Genomic DNA, 23,101 nt, shown 5'->3' with positions numbered 1-23,101 from the left:
TCGCTTTCATAGAAGGCCCGTTAAGTGGCTTTATTGGACAGCACATGGAAGAAAATTGGCGCCGCAGCGTGAAAGCCTTCGCGACATTATTGCTACAAGATATGATTGATATGCCATCGGGTCATGAAGTAGGACGTTTGACAAGCTACACAAAAAGTTGTGCACGCGGCACATTCACCGGGCAACGCTATCGGAATGCTGCACTGCAATAGCGCCCACTGCATACCATTGTTACACCCGAATGTGGATATACGAGGTTTGCGAGGTTGCGTGCAAAGGCTAAATTGTGCAAGTTATGCGAACGCTCAAACCCCTTTAGCCGCCACATCTGCTCGGCAAAGCACTTTGACTGGACGCCACATCTCTATGGCCTCGAATCCTACCGCCTCCTTGGCCCGGCACAGATACGCCGATGGCTTCGACATTGCACAACCTACACCAGGAAACGTAGATCCCGTGCAATGAACCTCCCGATCGCAAATGTTACCACCGACCACCGATACCACGTGGTCGTGCTTTGCTATTGCTTGAACTCTCGTGATGATGTCTTGACTTATCTCTATCCTCAAAAATTATCATAAAGTGACCAACACAGCTCCGCCTTCCAGCGGTGGCACGATATCCTCGGGACAGACCAGAGCTTAAGCTCTTCCCTCCACAAGAATGGCGGACACGCAACGAACGCCACCGAGGACCTCACTAGAAGATCGAAAGGACCATGAGAGGGACAATATGTCGAGACAAGACAGCCCGTCAATTGACGACGTGGAAAAAGCAGCCATAAGACAAGACGACGGCCAAAATACTTCCAGTCAAGACCCCAATATCGTCGATTGGGATGGCCCCAATGATCCAGCGAACCCTCGAAATTGGACAACGAAGGCGAAATTGACCAACACCGCTCTGGTCATCGTTCTCTGCTTCTTGACTCCGCTTGCATCAAGCATGTTCGCGCCAGCCGTTCCGGATGTCCTACGAGAATTCCAAACCAACGCCGCAACGATACCTGAACTCGTGGTTTCGATCTATATCCTGGGCTTCGCTGTTGGCCCTCTGCTGATCTCTCCGCTGTCAGAGATGTATGGGCGATACCCGGTGTATTTGATCTCGAATATCTTCTTCATCATCTTTACTGTTGCTTGCGCCGTGGCGAGCAGTATGCCGCAGCTCATCGTATTCAGATTCTTCGCTGGATGCTTTGGTGTGTGTCCTGTTACGCTGGGTGGTGCGTCGATTGCGGATCTTGTTTCCCAAGAAAAGCGAGGGCTGAGCATGGCCTTGTTTGGAATGGGGCCCCTTCTCGGACCAGTAAGTTCACATGTTCCTTAGTGTTGCGGTTATATAAGCTAACCATGGTGAAAGGTCATTGGGCCCATAGCCGGCGCTTACCTTGCAGCGGACGCGGGCTGGAGGTGGACGTTCTGGGTCATCACCATCGCCTATGGTGTATGCACAGTCGCTCACGCTCTGTTCTGTCGTGAGACTTTCTCCGTCACGCTCCTCGATCGCAAAGCCAAACGCTTGCAAAAAGAGACGGGCAATCTCTCCCTCCGCTCGGTCCAGGACGATGGCCTCACGCCCAAAGCTCGCCTTTCTCGAGCTCTCATCCGACCATTTAAGATGCTGTTCCTCTCACCAATTGTCAGCTTGATGGCAATCTACGGCGCGTTCGTGTACGGCGTTCTGTACCTGCTCTACACGACTTTCACATTCGTCTTTATGCAATACTATGGCTTCTCATCTTCCACTGTGGGATTGACGTACCTGGGATCTGGTATCGGAATGTTTATCGGGCTCTTCTTGATCGGTGGCGCCTCAGACAAGCTTTTGAAGTCCAAAGCTGCGAAGAACGATGGCGACTTGAAGCCCGAATACCGCCTACTCATTCTCATGTACACGGGCTGGCTTGTACCTGTTGGCCTCTTCATCTACGGCTGGACCGCAAATTACCAGATTCAATGGGCCGTACCACTCTTCGGAACCCTACTTTTCGGTATTGGCATCATTGCCGCGTTGGTCTGCATCCAGGTAAGCTAGTCTCAGCTCCGTTGTTGATGCACACTAATAAGCCATCGCAGCAATATGTCATCGATGCCTATTCACTCTACGCAGCCTCCGTCACTGCCGCAATCACAGTACTGAGATCAATCGTTGGGGGTCTCCTACCTCTAGCAGGACTGAGCATGTACGACAAGCTGGGGCTCGGCTGGGGTAATAGCCTGATTGCGTTCATTGCGCTGGGAATGACGCCGGTGCCGTTCCTCTTTTACTTCTATGGTGAGCGTATACGCAAGTCTCGGGTTGTGAATCTGTAGAGCATTGATGCATAATAACTTCTCGATTCATCATAATTGACATAGCCACCGTAGCTGCATGAGTTTCAAGATGTTCCACAACAGCCCTGAATCATATTGCCTGCAGTGTCTCGAGAAGGGCCATTCTGAGTTGGCTCGCATAAAAAGACGTCAGTAAAAACAGATTGTTGCGTAGTGTCTCCCACGTCAACTGAATTACTCTTGTGCTGGTTAATCGTGCTCTTTGAATATGAGTTGTGAGCGATGTGAACAGATGGGCTGGTGAGGAGAGAGAAGGACAGTGCAATTCAAAATTCTGGCGACGCTGTTCACGCCATAGGGACGACCTTGAGGAGGCAGGCCAAGGGCCGCAATCTTTTTGTGAATGATTGTGTTGTAAAAAAGGCTGAAGGGGAATATATGTCGCGCAGCGATGATAGCTTTTATGATTGCTGAATTTTGTGCTCGGCACACGCTTATGCATGCTTCTGTCTACCTCGTATCGTGCATAGGCCTCTTCATTGTGTTCGTTGCATCTCTGGCATCAAGATTTACAGTATGTTGCAGCGCGCGCGCCAGGGCGGCCCGCTGTACGGATTGCACAACGTGTGCTGAGCAGTGCTCGGTGCATTGGTGTTGCTGTTTTGCAAACTTCCACATCATTGGCAAAGATGTGGCTGCGAGCTCGCACAAGAGGCACGAGGCTACGCCGGGCTCCATGGTTCATGTTGTGACTGGCGCCTTCCGGTCGCCCCATACGACGAACATTGGGGACAACATTCTTGGGCTATGATTGAATGGTTGCTCCTCGTAATCTTTGGGCAAGCTGGTGTGAGGCGGGAGTAGCACTGGAGCTTGCTTCTGGGCATGACGACTGAGTGTCATGTTGACAGTGTATTGCTTTGCAATTCACCCTACATTCAGAACAGACCTAGAAGATCCTCGTTCGTCTTCTTGCCTCCACCATTCATCTGTGTCTGCGGTGGAGGTGGCTGATCATGCATGCTCATCCCGGCAAACCCATTCATAAGATCATTGTTTCCTCCGCCGTTGGTGTTTGCAGGCGTCGGATCGCCGCCAAGGCCCATCAAGTCCTCGAGTCCACCACCAATCGCTGGTGAATTCAGCGCTGGGCTTGCGACACGTTGCGGTGTGCCAGCAAGACCTTCTAGTCCAGAAGCGCCAACACCAGGGGCTTTCTGCATCGATGCTGGGGCTGCACCATCGAAGTCGATGTCGAGCAAATTTTCGGCGTTGTTCTGTGCAGGTGGTGCACTTGTTCCCGCGATTGCAGCCGAGACTGCAGCAGCAGCAATTGGGTTCTCTTTCGCATTTTGCTTGGCTTCCTCGATAGCTTCTTCTTGCAGCGCGGAGCTGCGGCCAGCTCCGAGGAATGTCTTCGCCGGCTTGTGGTAGACCGATGCCAAAGTAGATAGGTTGGGCAAGAGCTGATCCAAGAGTGGCGGTGGCAGAGCGGGTATCGTGGACGTAATTTGCGGCCGTTGTGCGAGTACAATGTTTTTGGCAATCTGAGGATCTGAAGAGAGCAGGCGCCAGTAGACGTATGCCCTGTCTCGTACGTCTGGATTGTCGTTCTCGGCTGTGGCTGCCTGCAGGACCTTTTGTACGAGCCCTTGTGCTTGATCTGGCTTCTTCAGGAAGAGCTTGACGACAGCGGTGAGAATCTGAAGCTGGGTCTAGGAAATGTCAGCGTGTTGTCATCACTAATTGCAAGAATATAATCACCTGTGTGAACTCTTCGTTGAAGTCGTCGACGAAGCCTTCGAGGATGTCACCAGCATTCGAGATCTTCTCAGCATATTCGCCCACGATCCAGATCAAACTCCCACGCGCCTTTGGATCGTCCAAGTCGTCGATGCACTGACAAAGTGTAGGTATTATCCCTTCGTAGCCAGGATACTTCCGGAAGATGTCCTTGATGACAACGATGACCTCTTGCACAACATAGCCGACCTTTGTGTTGATGAGCTCCAATAGAACATTGACGGCCTTTTCCGTGCACTCCTCGATCTTGATTGCAACCTGCCCAATTGCACGCACTGCTTTCCGAACGAAGTCAACATCGACCTCGACTGCATACTCTTTCAATTCGGCTAGCAGTTGATCCACATTGGTTGAGTTTGCAATCCGTACCATTACTTCGAGCTTTTGCAACTTCAGGTATGGCGGATCGTTGTATTTGCAGAAGAAGACACGCATTTCCTTCTCGAGTAACCCTGGCTGTTTCTGGAGCAGGAGATCAATATTCCGGAGTGCCACGTACTGTACTTCGGGCTGGCTTGAGATGAGTGTGACTAGAGGTGGCGACATCTTCTTGAGGTAGGTGGCATGTAAAGAAGCGTTTTCAATGTACTGCATGTGCAAGAAGACCGCTTTAACAGCTGCCAGAACCACAGAAGGGTTGACATGCTGAAATTGTGGCACAACCCGTTCGCAGACGTGCTCCGCTTCTTTTGCATCTTGTGGCTTGTAGTCGGCCAGGGTTTCCAAAATTGTAATCCGACCCCATTCTGTGCATTCATTCAACGCTAATAGGAGCTTCTTCAAGGTCTGAGCTGTTACCACGAGGGCATTGGTCTCTGGCGCCGCTTCTGTGATCTCTGCAAGAGCAGTCACTGAGTTCGCCACGACCATCGGGTTGCTGTCAGCGATCATCTCTTGCAAAGTCTCCAAGAAGCCATTTTCGATGCACAGCGAGGGGTTCAAGTCAAACAACTTCGCCACGCAGAGCGCCGCTGTTTTCCGCACATATGGTGACTCGTCCTTGAGTGTCTTTCGCAGAGGCTCCTCCATGTAATCCACCATCTTGTCTACCCGGATACATCCCATCGTTCGTATCGCAAGTGCTCGCACCAACGGGTTTGGATCCTCAGAGTCCTGGACGAATGTGTTTACGGCGAGAATACACAGGTCGGGATGTGATTTGGCGTAGTTCATGAGATATAGATACACCAGCTTCTTCTGATCCAGGTCCGGCGTTGCAATGTTCTTTAACACATCGGGAAATAGTGCTGAGACGTCTTTCCCTAATGTCATGGACATGATGGTCTTCTGTATCGACTCCTTCCGCTCCCAGGCATATTGAGACACCAGACCTGCTCGCAGTTCAAACGTCTCGCCCTTCCGCGCTGTACCCAGCGCACTCCGCAGCCTGTTGACTGCCATGTTGTGTTCTTTCTGTCGTGATGCAGCTGGTGACGCGCGTGATCGCTCCCTTTTACTCCATACAAAGCCAGACCGCAAGTACAGCTATTGACGTGGCCTCTTCGGTACGCGCTCCGCCGCAGCGGTCACCAACAGCAGGAAAGGCAATCGCTAGAAGGAAAGAGATCAAAGGTCGCTCGGAATGCGAGGCTGGCGGGGCGAGAGAGTCTGGTGACGGCGTGAGGTCGGTTGGTGTTTGCTGTTCAGGCCAAAAGTCACGGGAAGTGGGCTGCTACGCTGTCGTGCAGATGTCACAGCGTTCTAGCCAAGAGCGACTGCCGTCGAACACCCCTAAAGCACAAATCTTACCTCGACATCACTTGCATCGAAAGCACACTGTGTCGTTCGGCGCGGAGGGTGGTATCACATCGCGCATCATAGAAATGGTACGGAAAACATGGCATCTGATCATGAACAGCCGCTCATTCCCATACAGCCGTCCAACTTGCCCAACCTTCGCCGACTGTTCGTCGAGGCACGGACCGAAGCAGAGGAGAGCGCATATTCGCGCAATGCCTTCTACAACCTGGTGTTATTCATGTCCTCCGTAGCAATCTTCAGTCTGGCAGCCCAGAGGATGAATGCGCAGCGATGACCCATCCTGCTTCGGGCACACGAGCCGCTCCATCGCCGACCACTCCCTTTGCTCAGAAAAGTGAGCGATATTGCATAAATCGACAACGCGACCATCCTGTTCGCGGGGCGAAAGCAACATATGTCTGCTGAACTTATGACGGGTTGATCATCTCGGCACCTTCTTCACGTTCCTGGCCTGCCATTCGGCATGTGCTGAATATTGTCTGGCTTTTCACTGGAGCGCGACCTGCCTGGATGCTTAGGGGCCTCTCGCAATCCGTAGCCTCACCGCAAGAGCTTGAGAGCACTTCACATGCCGATAAGATCACGTTGCCAAGCAAGATTTTACCCATTGCCAGCAGCCTGGCTGCTTTCCGTGCTTTCCAGGCTCTCCAGCATCTGGCCTTACTCATATCGTCAGGCCATCCTAGCATAGCGCCTCATCGCATTTCTGAAAGGTCTATGGCCAGCTGCCGCTCACAGCAATCACCGACGCTAGCCGTGGTTGAATCTTAGAGCAAGACGGCAGTCCGGAAGAAAGAGAAATTTCTGGGGCACAGCGCGAAGCGTGCTTGCGTGCTTCCGTGATTCTTGGCAGCATCCGACACGAGCACATCTTCCGCTTTGTACTGCACGACGTTGCCCGAGTTCCGACAATGCACACATCTCACGATGACTCTCGCCACATAGCATATCTACAAGACTTACAATCCTTGCGCGTGGACTGGGTGGAAGCACTATTGCATGACGGTCGGAAAAGAGGAAAGGATAGCATACCTAGACGCTAACGCAAACTCTATTTAGACCAGCCGCATGCAGGGCGCTGGCCAGCCCACTGCGTCAACGGATTACTGCGGGTCTTCTGCTGCACTTTTTCCATTGCATTCCCTCTTCACTATTCTTCTTCACATTGTGCGACATGACGAACAGCGTCGATGCACACGGAAGCGAATTGCCTGGAGCACATTCCACGACCATGGACGAAAGCTCACCGCTTCTAGCGAACGAGCACCGAGGTTCCCCAGACTACGATGACGCAAAGACCAAGAACATTGTTGACTTCGATCCCAATGGCGACTCAGAGAATCCTTACACATGGAGCGATACATACAAGTGGAGTGCTGTAGCCCTCCTGGCATTGACAGCGTTCAGCGTGACCTTCACCTGCATCTCACTCGTACCGGTCGCTGGTCGCATAGTAGTGGACCTGGATGGCCACAAGAACAAGTCTGCCAGCGTGCTTCTCGTCACAATTTGGGAGCTAGGCGAAGCAGCTGGCCCATTATTCATCGCGCCGCTATCGGAGGTCTTTGGACGATATCCAGTCATGAACGTAACAAACACTTTGTTCGTCACAGCAACTATTGTAGCAGCATTGGCACCATCTGCGAACCTGCTCATCGCGAGTCGCTTCTTCACTGGACTGGCTGTCGCATCCAACGTGCTGAATCCAGCCATTGTGGGCGACATGTTCATCTCAGAGCAGCGGGGCGCGGCCATGAGCTTGATTATGCTGGCGCCCTTACTGGGCGGCGCAATAGGCCCAGCGACTGCGGGTCTGATCGCTGAGAAGCTTGGATGGCGATCAATCCTGTGGGCGTCTGCCGGACTGGCTGCTTTCTGTGAAGTTACCTTCTTGCTGCTGTTCCGTGAGACCTTCAAGGTCAAAATACTCAATAACCGAGCCGCTAAGCTGAGGAAAGAGACCGGTGACACAGCTTGGCGCACTGTCTACGAAGTTCAAGGAGAAGCCAATGGAACAACCCTGTGGAAACAAATCATGCGCCCTGCAGTCGTGTTTTGGGGCTCAGGCGTCCTCCAAGCGGTATCGATAGTCGGCAGCGTCAGCTACTCCTTCTTCTACATTCTGTCCACAACGCTCCCGGATATCTTGGAAACAGTCTACGACCTCTCACCTGCGGCGACAGGCCTTGCGTTCATCTCCTTCAGTGCTGGCTCTCTAGTCAGTGTAACGCTTTGCAACCAAACTCTCGACAGGATATACATCCGCCTCCGAGACACGCGCGGCAAGGGAGTGGGCCATCCGGAGTATCGTCTTCCTCTTGTGATCTTGGGCGGGTTTTTTCTGTCTATTGTTGTGACGATGTATGGATGGGTTGCGCAAGCTGCACTTCCACTACCGGTGATGCTCATCTCTGTAGCGCTTCTGGGCGCAGCTCTCATGTTTGGATACCTGCCGTTGACGGCCTATCTGGTGGACGCTTTCGGCATGTATTCTGCTTCTGCCATGACCGCAGTCATTGTCACAAGATGCCTGATGGGAACATTCTTGCCATTACTGGCGGAGCCACTGGTCGAACGAACTGGCTACGGTTTGGCTTTTACAGCTCTCGGGGGTATCAGTTTGTGTCTGGCGCCCATACCCATCTTCCTCATGCGTTATGGACAGAAGTGGAGGCAGAAGAGCAGCTATACGCGGGACGAGTGATGGAACGAGATACGACACGAGACGATGCTCTACGATGCGACATGCGTGCTGCGTTTGAGCGATTAGCGAAGGCGTTCAGGGTTTTGATTGAATTATTGGTCAATGTTATATATACAAAAGCAGTTCTTTCGAAGGCTAGAGCCACACTTGTGTAGACAACCAGCCGAGCTACATATTGTAGACTCTCCCAACGATGAATCTACAGTCATTGCCGAACCGGTGTGTTCGAATCATTTCTCACTGCAATAATCAATCGTTACGAAGGACAACGTGAAGGTCGACAGGACACACATCGTCAGGCGTGCCGTCTGCATGTGAGGCCTGCCGTGCTGGCGCATACGCCCATGCTCAGCGCAACACCATCCCTCATCCAGTCTAGTGCCGGCGCCGTGCCTTCCGAAAGCGTTGCGCCAGAGTTCACAGCCTCTTCCTTTCGCAGTGAGCTTTGCGACATTCGCTCATCAACCTTTTTGAATGTCTCCATCATTACGAGGCTGAATCGCTACAGCAGCACTTCAGCTGAGGGCTATGGTTCAAGGCAGCCATCGCACGACATCGGTCCGTCCGAGTGTAATGGGTCTGCAATGCGCTGGAGTCGCTGATCATGGTCGCTTCAGCCATATGCCCTTGTGAGAGGCTCGGTTACCGCGAATGCATTGAGAATGTGTTGCGCGTCCAGGCATCAGCGTAAGTATAATAGGACAAGTTGACCTGCTCCAAGTATCTCCGGAACACAAGCAATACCAAGCATACACACAAGCAACTGAGCGCTTCCTGCCCAACACTTCTTCATCACTGCTCCACTTTTCTTCCAGATCATCATGGTCTCTCTTACATCCCATGGCATCCTCGCTGCTGTCGAGATCGCTTTCTTCGCTCCAGCTCTCATCATCTCTGTTGGAATATGCCTCAAGCAAAACTTCACTCGCAACTCGGGGTGGTTCTACATGGTCCTCATCTCGATCCTACGCATAGTGGGCGCCTCCAGCGTCCTCTATATGGAAACACAAAACGACTACTCGTCTGGACTTCAGGAGACGGCAGCTATCACAAGTGCTGTTGGAACCGCGCCACTTCTTCTTGCGCTTCTGGGCTTTGTCTCTCGCATCAATGAGAGCATGCGACTTGAAGGCCTCTCGCGAAACGTGTTCCGACCAATACATCTCATCTCCCTGGCTGCGCTCATTCTTTCCATCGTCGGTGGTACCAAGACTGCACAAAGCGACAAGGACAGCTACGATCTCGGACGCATACTCCTCAAAGTGGGATCCGTGCTCTTCTTCTTGATCTGGGTGGCACTATCCGCGATTGCCATATACACTTTCTGCAGAAAGGCGCATGCTCCCTCATCTGAGAGCAAGTTGGTCTTGGCCAGCATCTGTGTCCTGCCGTTCCTGCTGGTTCGCATAGTCTATACTCTGGCCGTGAGCTTCAGCTCTGCGGGCTCGATATTCGCCTACCCGACACCTAGTGTGCCAGTGCAAGCGACCATGATGTTTGCCATGGAGGCCATTGTGTTGTGCTTCTACATCTTCGCTGGGTTGTTCACTCCACGACAGGAACGTAACACTTCGGGAAGTGAAGCAAAGGACAATGCTGGCGACTTCGCTATGGAAGGCCAGCGCCCAAGGCAAGAAATCTGAGGGCACGATGCCGCACGAGCATGATTAAGGTGGCAATTTGGGCATTGGTATCAGTGAACATCGCAAAGCCACGTAGGTGGACCGTCTGAATGACGTTGACATAAGGCAAATAGAGAATAGAAGAATGATCTATAGAGCGCCGTATTCGACCTTTTTGATATGCACATGGTGTGCAGAACAATCTCTTGTCTTGGTCGGTCAATACTAATGAAGCAGCACTTCGACCATCAATTCACCTATTCACCTATTGTTCGCGTTCCTCAAACGTCGATCTTCCCAATCGTTCACTTCACAACGGTCCCGCATGACTCGACGCGCGACCACCAAATGGCCTCATCCCCATCTTCAAACGAACCCAAGCAACACACAAACTCAATCCCAACCGTCACATCATCACCACACACACCACTAAGCCCCGAACGCAAATACACCCTCCCTAATCGCAAAGACCAAATCCACCGGCAACTGCTCAGTTTCCTCGAGCCTGGAATCTTCGCGCACAACACACTACTCCCGACACAATCACTGCAGAGAAGCAACACACTCGAAGCCATGGCATCGGCATCTGAGCGCTGGGCCGCTGATCCCGCCGTACGCGAAGTCCTTCCGAGTCAAAACCTCACTGAGATAGAGCAATGTCTGATCGCTGGTATTGTTCCGCAGGCATTCATTCGCGATGAGGTCGAAGCCGCTCGTGGCAAGGCACCTAGGGACAAGAGGACTGCGGACGTTTTCTGCCAAGGGGGCGAAGAGCATGGGGTGAAGGTGCGGGATTTTGCGGTGGTGGAGCAGAAGGTCGATATGGGCGAAGAGGCGTTGATGGTTGCTCAAGATGTGGGAATCAAGGAGGAGCGCAAGGAGACTTGAGTGCGATGCAAGAGTCGAGTTGCAGCTTTCTGCGCTTACGAAGGACTTGAGTACCGGCGGGTCTGAGTTGCAGTTGACATGAAGCTCTGCAAGTCGAGCAAGATCCGAGTGCAGTCACCTGCTGGGGAGCATGATATAATTTGATATGATCCTTCTGTGGACAGCTGGGATCCCGGACGCCGCCCGCCTTGACTATACCGAGCTGGATTCTTCTTCTCCATATATGCGGGTGGAGATTTCTTCACTTAGCTTTTTGGGTACGAGCAGGATATGAAACGTCTGTCAGAACAGCAGAAACATGTACACCAGAGCTTGAGAGTGTATAGAAAATTTACAGCTTACTCTGGAACTGAAAGACCGAAGTCGGGCTTGTGAGAGGCAGATGAGTACCAGTTAGAGACGTTGTTGTCTCAACTTCGGAACTAGCGGTTTCTCCAGATGTCACAGGCATAAGTTGCGATCAGAGAGACTGGCTTCTTGAAACAATCTTGCTTCTCTTTTCACCCGAAACATGCTATTCTCTCTTTTGTTGGACTGTGCACTGCCAATGTCTCTCCGTAATGAAGTACGCACTGGCGCAGGCGGTGAGTCGATGCTTGTGAGGCAATTTCGTCTTCTCGATCCTCGAATCAATAGCCAAGAACTACGAAGACATGTTCCAAATCGATGGAGAAGCGAATGAAGAAGCGAAGCATTGCTGTGAGAAGCGAAGAGAAGGTGTGAGGTCAGCGGCTACCTCGCTTAAGCCCTCGCAACACCGCCTGTGAAGATTCATCATCCTTCTCGACCGCCTCATTCTTCAACTTCCTCATCTGGCAGATGCTCGCCAACGATCTTGCTCGCCTCTATTCCTGTCATCCTGAAGCTGGGTCTTCTTCAGATCCAGGCAATCGCTCCGCTCGTGCGCACTTTATAACGGATAGGACTCCGTTCTCATAGAAGCAATCGGCAAATCCTCCGGTTGAACCGCCAACCATGATCCTGGCACAGCTGGCGGCCACAGGCTGTCATGCGGAGTGCTCGGCTGCGCCGACAACCTGTCAACGGTGCCCGCGATCTCAAACATGCCTGGTTGGATTACTTGGCGTGCATGTGCAGAGAGGTGATGTGCATGTCAGATCCGGCCGGGAACAGCATCCCGCGTTACGCGGATTGCAAATGCGTGCAGTAGTCTCTGCAATCCTTCCACCAACGTTTTCAGATCGTGCTGAAATGAATTGCAGAGTTGACGCCACAGGCGATGCTGGAGACGGCAGTGGATACCCCAGTACCACGATTTGCCTACGGAGAGATCGCTCTATTGGTATCGCTTTGGAGCATTCGTGGCCATTCAGCGAAAAGACTAGCAACATCAACACAGCCCCCACCCACTTTACTGGGATCTATCTAATCGAGAGCGCAGAGTGACATCTATACCAGGATCGTGTTTCGCAAAATGACCTATCATAAGCTTCGCCGCTATTAGATTGCAACACCAATACAGTGTCGCCAGGTTCACTTTAGCGGCGTTCAATGAAGCAGCCACCACCCACGCTCAAGGCTCAACAGCAGACCGCCTACAGCCGGGCCGGTGTCTTATCCTCAGCTCGAGCTCCGTGGCAATGCCGGAGAAGGTCGCGATTCCCAGGGAGCCGTCAATGGCAGGCATCGGCCCCCCTCCAATTGATATTTGTGCTCAGGTCCACCAGCGACCGCGATACCCTGCAGCTCGACGGCGTGCATGAGGAGTCTGAAGAAGGCAGATCCATGGCGTTGTCTTCGTGGCCACCGGCGCGCCAGATTCGCTCGGTTGACTGAGAATGTTTTGGGCGTACAGTAGATGCTTCACCGCAGGCTATCAGAAGGTTGTTGGCGGTGAGGCATTGCACCTTGTGGTGGTGACAATATGGTGGGCGGCACAGCGCGGGGGATATTTGCCACGCCCCCGCACGTCAGGTCTTGCCAGTAGCGACCTTTGGCAGAGGTCGGTGCCCGGGCTTGGTTCACTGCCTTCGCGAAATCCGCGGCGATGGTACTGGTACCATCTCGAAAGTGCAAAGCCGGTGCAATGGTAGCTCATGCTGTGAAAGTAGAGCAGTGTTTGAAGTCCCGAGAAGAGTGTGACTGTCAAGACACTTTGAAAGGTTTCGGACGAGCCATCGTGCCATTGCTCTTATTAGAGCTAGGCCTCTTCATGATCCGGTCGGTCGGCAATGTGTTCTTGTCCATACACGCTCGGCGGGTGAGCGAGTTCGTGTCTCGACAATGGCCTGCAAAGAAGTTAGAACAGGCATACACAGTAAGGCTGCGTCACACTGACCACATCGTTGCACAGATAATGTCTCATGACGACGGACTTGTAGAGGGCAACACTTTTGTAGGTCCGTATATCGAGAACCTTCAGCGGGTCAGTGGTGGACGAGTCAAACACACGGCAGGCACTTACACCAACACAACACGCAGTACCGAATATGCCCACAGGCATACTTGACACGAACGTGTTGGCACATGTTGTGCGTCGAATCGGGAGACTTGAGACTGCGGCCAGGAACAGTGTGGACGATTGTTGGCTGATTGTGGTAGTAGATGTGTACTGGCGGCTGGCACCACAGGGCCTTTTTGAGACGCCAGCTGCGTGACGTGTAGACTTGCTGTCAAATAGAGATTGTTGGTCGGAAGCCGTTCGGTCGGTCCTCGTCAGAACGAGATTTCCCGGTCGTGGCAGCGTCTCGCCGGGACTTCCAACCAGATCTCCTTCGAGTATATGCTTTCCCAAAAGAGATTGTCCTGCAGGACACAGCGGGTGCGTCATCCAGTGTCTGTCTGCTGCAAAGACAGGGCCGTTCAGAGTGGACCCGCGGGGCACAAGACTCCAGATCCGATCTGCCTAGCAGTCGATGGAGCCCACCGGCATGGTCACAGGAGCGTCTGTAGAGGAGATGACAGCGTCACAGGGCATGGGCGTCGACATAGCTCTTATCCGTGTGCTTGGGACGGCCTAGACAGTAGTCCAAATTCGAGAAATCCCGAAGCGTCGCACTTGTAGGACCGACGTCGCCAGCTATCTCAGAAGAGAGTGCTTTGTTCTGCGACGACACGAGCTCGTGCTTCTTGGCGGTGAGCAAGCGTGAAGAGCAAAGCCGACGCGCCCAATCAGTGGGCCACTGATGGCACCGCAATGGCCAGGCCATGACGAAGAGCACCCTCAAATCACGGGCTGCCCTCTCTCCATGCTCGCACATCCGGCACGCCTCCACTGCCCTTGGTTGTGCGTGTGAGACAAATTACCGCGTTTGCCGGTGTTGACAAAGACGTGTGGGCGGGCAAGAGTGCGCGCGCTTGTCAGACACACGCTCCCGCAGTCTGGTCCATGGGAAGCGGTTCCGCTTCCCCTGAAAACAAGCATCAATCGCACCGCCCGAGGCTCTGGGACGATACCGAGCTACTGCAGACTCTCCACGCGATCGGTTCCGTCTTCACTCATCCCAAATTGCTCCGATCCTGCCGAAGCAGTATGCAACATCGCAATCTTCTACTATTCCTAAGTCCTGCGACCGTCGCAGGTCGATGCCCAACCGGAGCAGACCAGCATACACCAGCAGTTGCGCTGATTGACGCACCGTGCGGTTGCCGTGATCGGCCCCGACCAGACCCTCGTTCAAAACCTGTATTGGGGATCGACAGAACCTCGAAATATCCGACCCGAAGAACGTCCACCCGACAACAATGACCAATATTGACAATTAACGATCGTGCACTGCCCAGGTCTCGCAGATCTCTGCAACGGCACCTCCTGTCGCGTGCGAGGCGGCCACGTTGTGGGCTCACACGCACGAGTCGTGGGCATTGAGGGCACAGAGGGCTACAGAACTACCAGTCGCAATTTCTGTCGTGATGATCGCAGAAGCACCTCGCGATATCTACTCACTCCTGTCGCAGACTTGCAGCTTTTTCGTTCTTTACATGTAGGCTTTCTACTGTCGCGTGCTCGGGGAACCCTACATGAACCCGTTCAGCTGCATCTCGCAAGACCAGTCTGCCATTCGACGGAGGCCCAGGGCATGGCGCCGAGATGGCATTCAAATACCAACAACCTGGACATCCCGCCACTGCCGCACTACTGCAAGCCTCAACAGCCGAGCAGGGAGTCCAGATGTGTCGAGTGAGAATGACACAATGGTTTGTGGCATCTAGCTCGCTTGCGGACTTCGTTCTCACCAAGTATCGCAACGTCCTGCTATCGAGTCCAATCCAACAAGAATCCATGCTCCGTGAATAGTTATTAGCAACGTCGAAGTGCCACTCATCGCGACCCGACCAGGAATCTCACAAGCGTCGTGCTCGCCGTCTCACGGATCTCGTCATCAGGGCATGGCTGTCCCGCTTGTGGCTGCTTCGAGATTTGAGACATCATTACCACGGCTCGGAGAAATGTCCGATACCACTGGATCCGTCAAGGTAAGTGGCAATGGCAACGATGCGGGATGTCTGGGGTCGCATCGTCGACGTTGGATGAACCTTCTTTGGCAGTCGATATGCCAAGCTCCCTTCGCTACTACATATGTAGCGTACTGCCTTGCGACGAAGTTCATACATATGCCGGGTGTGTATACCGATGCAATTCAAGGTGTTGATCACAGCGGAACCACGGTGCCTCCGGTCCTAAGACAACACAGGTGACGAAATGGTTCGCGGCTATGCTTTACCCAGGGGCAATTGGTAACAGTCCCCGTTCGGCGTTGATGAGATACATAATCACAGCCTGTATTTTTGGGCGTGCATTTGGAATGTGGCATAGCTGGTACTCAAAATGCGGAGTGATCCATGTTGTTGCCTGGGTGCATGAGCCCCACACACATGCGCGCTGCAGGATACAGCCCGGTATCTGCTTGATGGTTCACAAGTCCCTGACCACGCAATGAGGCCATCTCAACACGAGACCTGCCCTTTATCAATTGAGTTCCTCGACGAGATTGATCACCCCAGCTTCAGAAAAGGTACAGACCATTAGTCTCGACTTCGTTTCACACTTCGCCCTGCACTGAGCTAGCTTGCAACCTGACGAGATTGCAAGCAGTTCCCGCCCAAGTGTCTAACTCCAACGAGATATAGACATTGGATGAGGTCCCTGCTAAGTTTCGACATGCGTACCAGAACTGATACAACTTAGTCACGATCAACGCAGGCCGCGTGAGTCAGCTTTCGAGGCTTCTATATTGCGGCCGTAACAGAAGAGACACATCCCACATCTGACGGGCTCCAGAATCATAGCAAAGCCCAAATCGTACCAAGCAGGCATCAGAGTCTCATTTAGCAGCCTCCACGATCCTCTCGGCCATCTGTTTCAAATCATCCGCCATAACCTCCATTTCCCCACCAAACATCTCCAAACAATCCTCCTTCTCATAAGCCCTACAATAAGCACCCTTAAACCCCACTAACCTCGCCGAAGAAACATCCCACATATGCGCCGCCGCAAACCACTTCTGATCCTCCTCGGCGAACTTCTCAAAGACAGGCTTATACGCCGCCAACGCCGGTTTCGCCACACCCTGCGTATCACAAGAAACAAAATTCTCCGCTGGCATTTCCACTCCGCCTCGTCTAAAATACTCTTGCACACGCGGAATATCAGCAGTGGTCAAACACCAAACTTGAAACCCCCCATTCCGTAAAATCTCAAGACATTCTTTCGCGCCTTCGCGGAGGCCGAGGAGGGAGTAGCCTTCTTGACATCGATCACGTTCGTCATCGGTTGCGAATTCTCGCGGGTTGGGGATTCCGGCGAACCAGAGCGTGCGGTAGAAGACCGCTTTCATGAGTTCGGAGTATGATGTGTGACGGCCACTGATTGACAGGAATGTAAAATCTACTTCGGCGGATGTCTGCCAGCTGAAACCGAAGAGTTGCGGGGAGATTCCTTTGCTGCGGAGTTTGTCGCCTATGACTTCGTCGATGCGGGCGTAGAATGCATCAAAAGAGACGAGGGTGCCGACGATGTCGAAGACGACGTTTTTGGTGGGCATTTTGACTTTTTCTGATATTCGAGTTTCGCGAATGAATTTCTTTCTTCTCGTCTTGGATCTTCTTGCTTGGTATGTCTTGTTTTGTGAGTTTCGTCAAGCTTGTTTCGATAGCACGAAGGGTGAAGCTATTGTACAATCGCTTGCATTGTATCAGGCATACACGAATTCGTAGCAATGTGCAGGGCACCGGGCCGGTCACTCCAGCTGTCGTATCAATTTCGGCCAAGGACAAGCGGGCGATAGGGCAGCGTGTACGACATGGACATTGATGGATACTGGAAATCATTCTTCCAAGATATGATATGGGATTAAGCGCATTTCAATACACGCGAACTGGTAGCTCCGCTAACTCATGAAGGTATCTTTCATAAATCATGAACATGTTTGCTCATACGACAATAGTAGCAATGGTTTCTGGTCTAACATTTGAAGCGAGGCGAGAAGAGGTACGATCAACAATTTTGAAATAATGAGAAAGATTCTTCAAAGTTATTGGCGTTGATTGTCGCCGGTCGCCAGTGAACTGGACCACTCCGGCAAACAGATACGGATCTTTCTGCTGAGATGTCGGTTTCGTGAGTCGCAGCCGTCGAGCGACGCGACAACTTTCTCGTCACCTGCAAAGTCTCGCTCTGGTCGGGAGTGCCGTATTCCCCACGGCAGCCTTCTTGCTCTGGTCATCTGCTTAACGAGCAGTGTGGTTGCCAGTCCACGTGGCTCAAAGTCTGACGGGTAGTGCCATGCATGTAATTGCATCGAACATCAAATAGCAACACTTTCAAAGGAACAGTTCGACAATCTCAAGCCTTGTAAAGGAAACGGGCTGTGTCTGGTCTGGATCAACAGCTAGTCCCTGGAGAAAGCGTGCTGAGCATGTGTTCCGTCATCTCAATAAAGTATTGAACAGCGTTGGTGTACATGGATATCCATGCCTGTCACACCTGTCAGGCCAAGCTTCAGGTACCGCAAACCCAGATTCATTCCTGCAGCGTCCATGTTGGGATGCCAATGGTTGTTGGAACCGCCTGGGCGCGAGGAGAGGGGTAGATGATGAATTCGCTGAGTTTCTCCCCAGATTACAGTCCACGCGAAGTGGAACTCATCGCCGCGCAAATAACGATTTCGAATGTAGCCTGATGAAAGCAACAGCCACAGCGAGACAGTGTGATCTATTGAAGACTCATTGAAGCGGAAGACGAGCGATTGTCGCGCCCATTCGCCCGGGGCCCTTCGAGAACAGCTTCTGTTCTGCACAGAGTGCCCTCCGAACTACGACTCGACTCTATTGTAACATTGCAGGCCACAGCAAGGCGAGGACGGATCAGCATACTGAGTGTCACACCATCTCGCATGTCATGCAACTTGATGAGCGACAACGACACTCCTTGCCACGAAGCGAAGAACACAGCTGGTAGCTATTGGCATTCAGCGTACCGCCGGAAGAGATGCGTCTGGTGACAAGGTGGACGGCGATATGGGCGTGGACAAGTCTTGTGACAGGACAGGATTTGGCCTTTACGAAGCCGGTCAAACTTGATCCTTCGCAGCACGCGTTGAATAGCAAGGTCGAGGTCGCATGGACAACGCCATTCGAGAATACCAATTTGGAGATCTGGCAAGGTCCTCGAGCAGATGGCAGCTTCGCCGTGGAGTCGCTTCTTAGTATGTGTTTCCGTGCCAATGGAAAAGGTGAAGTCCATGATGCTGATGTGTAACAGAGAATGCATCGCAGGATACTACCACGTATACGTGGAAAGCCAAGCCCCTCGACAATATGAATTTCGCACCGCCTTTCCATTTCAGGTTGCAGAAAGGAGATGGGGACAACCTTTGTGATGGCTGTGTCGCTGACAGCCTCCCGCTCAGCGTTGCGAATGTGGGTGTGAACGACAATTCAGTCTTGACATCGACTGCAAACCCGAACAGCGGGAACCATGGACTTTCGGGCCAGAGCAAACTCATGATAGGTCTCTCCATCGGTATCGCCGCTGCAGTCGTGACAGCCTTTGTCACTCTGGTGTGCTGTACCCAGAGGTATGTCAACGTTGAGGCTGTACGCTACAAAGCGATTTGCGTTCTAACAATGTTACAGGGACAAGTCTCCTCGAAGCGCTCAACGTAGGGCAAGGAAGAGACCCCGTACGCCGATATCGATGATGTTCCGCGGCTATCTTGACGAGAGACGGCAGTCGAAAGCTCCTCCCGTGGATCGTGTGCAGCAGATCGTTTGACAGACTGCAGAAGGCCTTTTCAGCTTCGGTATATGCTTTCCCACTTTGTCAGAATGTGAGCGTGTTCGAGACGTGCGAATTTGGACCATACGCAGTTGCGAAGGACGAGCGATGCCCCGTTGTCATGGAGATTTCTCCATTTTTGTGCTGTAGCGAATTTTCTTTGTGTTAGTTTCATCATATACCCGGCCGCATGTATTCGCGCACATCCCACACAAGCACACGTTCATCCCACGCGCAAGTCGTACACCAGCCCTCTGCACCAAAGAGGCACCAGTCCACACCCATGGCGAACTCGGTGTGACGATCCATACGTCCCATTTCACGTCCAATGCCTACGCCATGGCCGCCTTGATCGATATTGCTGCCATCCGTCCATACCCTACAGGTCATGTCATAGCTGGCGCTTAGCAGCACATCGCTGAGGTGTGGACTCCAGCTCAACTTTCGGACAGCGTATTCGTGTCCAGTAAGCATATTTACCGGCCCAGAAGGCGTTCGCAAGTCGAAAGTCCTGATCACTCCATCCACACCTGCAGCGGCTAGGACTGAGTCTCTGTACTTGTTCCAATCATGCGTCAAGCACTCTGTAGGTCCTGGACTTCTCTGCATGTAGCCTGGCGGGGTTACCTTGGGCGGGGCATGTATAGGAATCGCCAACGTGAGATGATTCTGTGCGCTCGGCTTCTGCCTCAGATCGTACACTCTTAAGTGACTGTCACGCGACACGCATGTCACGATCTGAGGGTGATGCGGGCTGTATTGTGCAGAATAGACACAACTATGCACAGGCAGTGTTGTGATGCTCTCTTTCCGCTCTGGTGTCCATATCTTGACCGTCCCGTCCCAACTCGAGCTTAGGAAGGTCGACTTCTCAATCAAGTTCCAGTGCACACTGAAGACTTCCCTGGCGTGTTCCTGCCATCCTGCTACGGGGAACTCTCCAACGCCGATATCGAAAAGCTTGATGCTGCCGTCGCCGCCCGCAGTCAACAGCTGATTCTCGTGCTGCTCGGACCACGTGAGGTCGAAGAGGCAGTCTTGAGTTTCGAAGAACTTCTCGCATGCGATTCCTTGTGCGCCGAGCTGGAGGATATACAGGCGGCCATTGCCGACCAGGCCAAAGTTGGCGCCGGCGGAGACGGCGAGGCGGGAGTCGAAGAAGGGCGAGTACTTGACGCTGTACGGGTTGAAACCCTGGGTCCGGAACTCGAGCATGGCGGGCGGCCAGAAATCAGCAATGCTCTGTACACATGATGAATGCAAAGCGAAGTGGGCTGGACATGCGAGCGAATCTCATCGTCAGCTGCGAGCTCCGATGGACCGCGGTCCACGCCATTGGGTGCCTGAATGCATGCCTGAAAACGTCCACACTTCAACGTCTCCTGTTTCAACTTGTGCTGTGCATCACCACATCGTTCACCTCATCATGGCCGGAGATGCTGTGTCGTCCTCTGCCAGAGGCGCCGGCTTCCTCATCCTCTTACAAATTTCCTCCCGCGCTCTCACCTTCGCTCTCAATCAAGTACTGCTCCGATTCCTCTCTCCGGCCTTGCTAGGAGCATCGGTGCAGTTGGAACTCTTCGTCATCTCGGCCCACCACTTCGCACGGGAGAGTCTGCGAGTGGCATGTCAGCGGCAGCCAGATGGTGGCATTCAAGCCGCCATCAATCTGTCTTATCTGGCGGTCGCTGGCGGCATTCCAATCGTCCTCGGGCTGGCTCAATGGTATCTCACTACAGCTGTTCCGGATGTGCCATACTTTGTGGAGGCACTTCGAGTCTATCAAGTGGCAGCGATCATCGAGCTGTGCAGTGAGCCTGCTTTTGTCACAGTGCAGCAGAACATGCTGTACAAGACACGAGCAGCAGCAGAAGCTTCAGCCGTTGTTTTGAAGACTTTTGCTACTGCAGGAGCAGTGTTCTGGAGCCAGAGACAAAATGCTGATCTCGGAGTGCTGCCATTCGCCGCTGGAGAACTTTTCTACTGTTCGACTTTGACAGTCGTCTACCTTTGGCAGACAATTCCAGTCGCTCGTCGCCAATCTTTCTCTCTTCTTCCAAAATCAATCAAATCGAGGTGTGTCAAACCACCTCTGAAATGTAAGCTGCCATCTCTGATTTTCTTCCAGTCCTGCAAGTGACTTCATCATGTCTCTCTTCTCCAAATCACTATTGAATTTGAGTATATCTCTCTATTTACAGCAAGGCATCAAATACCTCTTGACAGAAGGCGATGTCATTGTCAGCACTACGCTTGCCACTCTGGAGGACCAGGGCATGTATGCGCTGTCAGCTAATTACGGTGGCCTGATCGCACGAATGGTTTTCAGACCAGTCGAAGATGCCAGTCGGAACATGTTCGCTAAGCTATGCTCACCTGGGCTCGACGAGACCGGAGCTACGAAGAAGAAGGACGATACGAAAACGACCACGAATATCGCTCAGGCCAAACAGACTCTCCAACTCATACTGCGCGTCTACTCAATCGTCTCGATCATATGCTTCGCAGTGGGACCTTCCGCCGCACCACTTCTTCTGCGTCTCGTCGCTGGCTCGCGCTGGTCTGAATCTGGTGCCGGCGACGTACTTGGGACTTACAGCATATGTATCCCATTGTTGGCGATCAACGGTGTCAGCGAAGCATTCGTCGCCGCAACCGCATCAACCAAGGATCTCCACAGGCAAAGCATCTGGATGGGATTCTTCTCGCTGGGCTTTGCTGGGAGCGCGTACGTGTTCCTACGAGTACTAGCTCTGGGAGCCAAAGGTCTAGTCCTGGCAAATTGTGTGAACATGGCTATGAGGATTATCTTCAATCTTAATTTTGTGCGATCTTACTTTTCGCGACTCGGCGTCGAGTTCAACGTCACGGATATACTGCCAAACTACTATGCCACCGCATGTGCAGTCGTGGTACCAAGTCTGATCGCAAGGACTAGCGGATTCCTTGCGCGGTATGGCATACTCGGTGAGCTCGTTCACGTGGGTGGTATTGGCGGCATGTTTGCCTTACTTGTGTAAGTAATCCCTTTGCTGCGACTGATTGGTACTGATTGATCATGTGTCAGGCTTGTCTCGGAGAGGCAATTCTTGTTGAGTTGTTTCAAGCAATTTCGGTCGTAGACTTCTTTGTGTAAAGCGCAAACTTTGCAACATGGCAAGATACAAAATACATCGGAGAATTATTTCATTTCTCAATCGACTATCATCGTGGACACTTGTTTCGCACATCATCTGCTCTTGAAGCTACTGGCGATTTGTTGAGAGTGCTCTCGACATGACTTCAGAAGACGCTTTACAAATTTGGCGCGACAGCCGCAGCAAGGATAGTCGATGGCGACGATCGGAATCCGGATCAAAACTCGAAGAAGCATTCCAGTGGACAGCAGCAGACCGAAAGATTTTTGGAGATGAATCATCCTCCAAGCCTGCACGAAAGACGGAAGCATCCGAAAAGGTGCTTGGAACCGTTGAGCTTCTAGAACAGATACTGCTATTATGCCATCCGCGAGATCTGTATAGATTTCAACGAGTTTCGACATTTTGGCGAGACGTTGCCTCGGGCTCAAAATCGATGAAACAGGCGATGTGGCTTTCAGATACCGCGATGCCACTCATACCAACGCCTCCCTGGACGTCAACGCGAGGCCCTCATGAATACAGCGTAGCGGGTATGCTCATCAATCCATGCTTCAAGATTGAGATGGAAGATCCTCATGACGCGTTCCTGGAATATACCTGCTTTGCGACAGATGGCATCCTGCTCGTCTTCGAATTGCTGTGCACGGACGGGCAGTCCCTTACTTTCC

General features: G+C 52.5%; 9 protein-coding genes across 9 annotated transcripts; 6 read left to right on the top strand and 3 right to left on the bottom strand.

Annotated features, from left to right (window-relative positions):
- Positions 1–663: 663 nt before the first annotated feature.
- CKM354_001180900 (uncharacterized protein) lies at positions 664–2,315 on the top strand (the record flags this gene model as incomplete). Its single annotated transcript, XM_044807311.1, has 3 exons — positions 664–1,308; positions 1,363–2,028; positions 2,079–2,315. The coding sequence occupies 3 exons, from the start codon at positions 664–666 to the stop codon at positions 2,313–2,315; spliced, it is 1,548 nt and encodes a 515-aa protein (XP_044663246.1).
- Positions 2,316–3,214: 899 nt separating this feature from the next.
- On the bottom strand, positions 3,215–5,480 carry CKM354_001180800 (uncharacterized protein; the record flags this gene model as incomplete). The annotated part of the gene is made up of 2 exons (XM_044807310.1): positions 3,215–3,991; positions 4,041–5,480. 2 exons carry the CDS (start codon positions 5,478–5,480, stop codon positions 3,215–3,217), a joined length of 2,217 nt encoding a protein of 738 aa, XP_044663245.1.
- Positions 5,481–7,014: 1,534 nt separating this feature from the next.
- CKM354_001180700 (uncharacterized protein) lies at positions 7,015–8,544 on the top strand (the record flags this gene model as incomplete). Its single annotated transcript, XM_044807309.1, has 1 exon — positions 7,015–8,544. The coding sequence occupies one exon, from the start codon at positions 7,015–7,017 to the stop codon at positions 8,542–8,544; it is 1,530 nt and encodes a 509-aa protein (XP_044663244.1).
- An 821-nt stretch (positions 8,545–9,365) lies between these two features.
- On the top strand, positions 9,366–10,187 carry CKM354_001180600 (uncharacterized protein; the record flags this gene model as incomplete). Its single annotated transcript, XM_044807308.1, has 1 exon — positions 9,366–10,187. One exon carries the CDS (start codon positions 9,366–9,368, stop codon positions 10,185–10,187), a length of 822 nt encoding a protein of 273 aa, XP_044663243.1.
- A 327-nt stretch (positions 10,188–10,514) lies between these two features.
- On the top strand, positions 10,515–11,054 carry CKM354_001180500 (uncharacterized protein; the record flags this gene model as incomplete). The annotated part of the gene is made up of 1 exon (XM_044807307.1): positions 10,515–11,054. The coding sequence occupies one exon, from the start codon at positions 10,515–10,517 to the stop codon at positions 11,052–11,054; it is 540 nt and encodes a 179-aa protein (XP_044663242.1).
- A 5,285-nt stretch (positions 11,055–16,339) lies between these two features.
- On the bottom strand, positions 16,340–17,059 carry CKM354_001180400 (uncharacterized protein; the record flags this gene model as incomplete). Its single annotated transcript, XM_044807306.1, has 1 exon — positions 16,340–17,059. One exon carries the CDS (start codon positions 17,057–17,059, stop codon positions 16,340–16,342), a length of 720 nt encoding a protein of 239 aa, XP_044663241.1.
- Positions 17,060–18,504: 1,445 nt separating this feature from the next.
- On the top strand, positions 18,505–19,290 carry CKM354_001180300 (uncharacterized protein; the record flags this gene model as incomplete). The annotated part of the gene is made up of 3 exons (XM_044807305.1): positions 18,505–18,721; positions 18,778–19,093; positions 19,152–19,290. 3 exons carry the CDS (start codon positions 18,505–18,507, stop codon positions 19,288–19,290), a joined length of 672 nt encoding a protein of 223 aa, XP_044663240.1.
- Positions 19,291–19,467: 177 nt separating this feature from the next.
- Positions 19,468–20,508, bottom strand: CKM354_001180200 (uncharacterized protein; the record flags this gene model as incomplete). The annotated part of the gene is made up of 1 exon (XM_044807304.1): positions 19,468–20,508. The coding sequence occupies one exon, from the start codon at positions 20,506–20,508 to the stop codon at positions 19,468–19,470; it is 1,041 nt and encodes a 346-aa protein (XP_044663239.1).
- A 211-nt stretch (positions 20,509–20,719) lies between these two features.
- CKM354_001180100 (glycolipid translocation protein) lies at positions 20,720–22,415 on the top strand (the record flags this gene model as incomplete). Its single annotated transcript, XM_044807303.1, has 3 exons — positions 20,720–21,369; positions 21,422–22,309; positions 22,361–22,415. The coding sequence occupies 3 exons, from the start codon at positions 20,720–20,722 to the stop codon at positions 22,413–22,415; spliced, it is 1,593 nt and encodes a 530-aa protein (XP_044663238.1).
- Between the last annotated feature and the right edge of the window lie 686 nt (positions 22,416–23,101).

Source organism: Cercospora kikuchii (assembly GCF_019650295.1).
Source record: "Cercospora kikuchii DNA, contig_00008, whole genome shotgun sequence".
Lineage (NCBI taxonomy): Eukaryota > Fungi > Ascomycota > Dothideomycetes > Mycosphaerellales > Mycosphaerellaceae > Cercospora > Cercospora kikuchii.
Note: the sequence above shows the minus strand (reverse complement) of the source record. Positions and strands in the feature narration are given on the sequence as shown.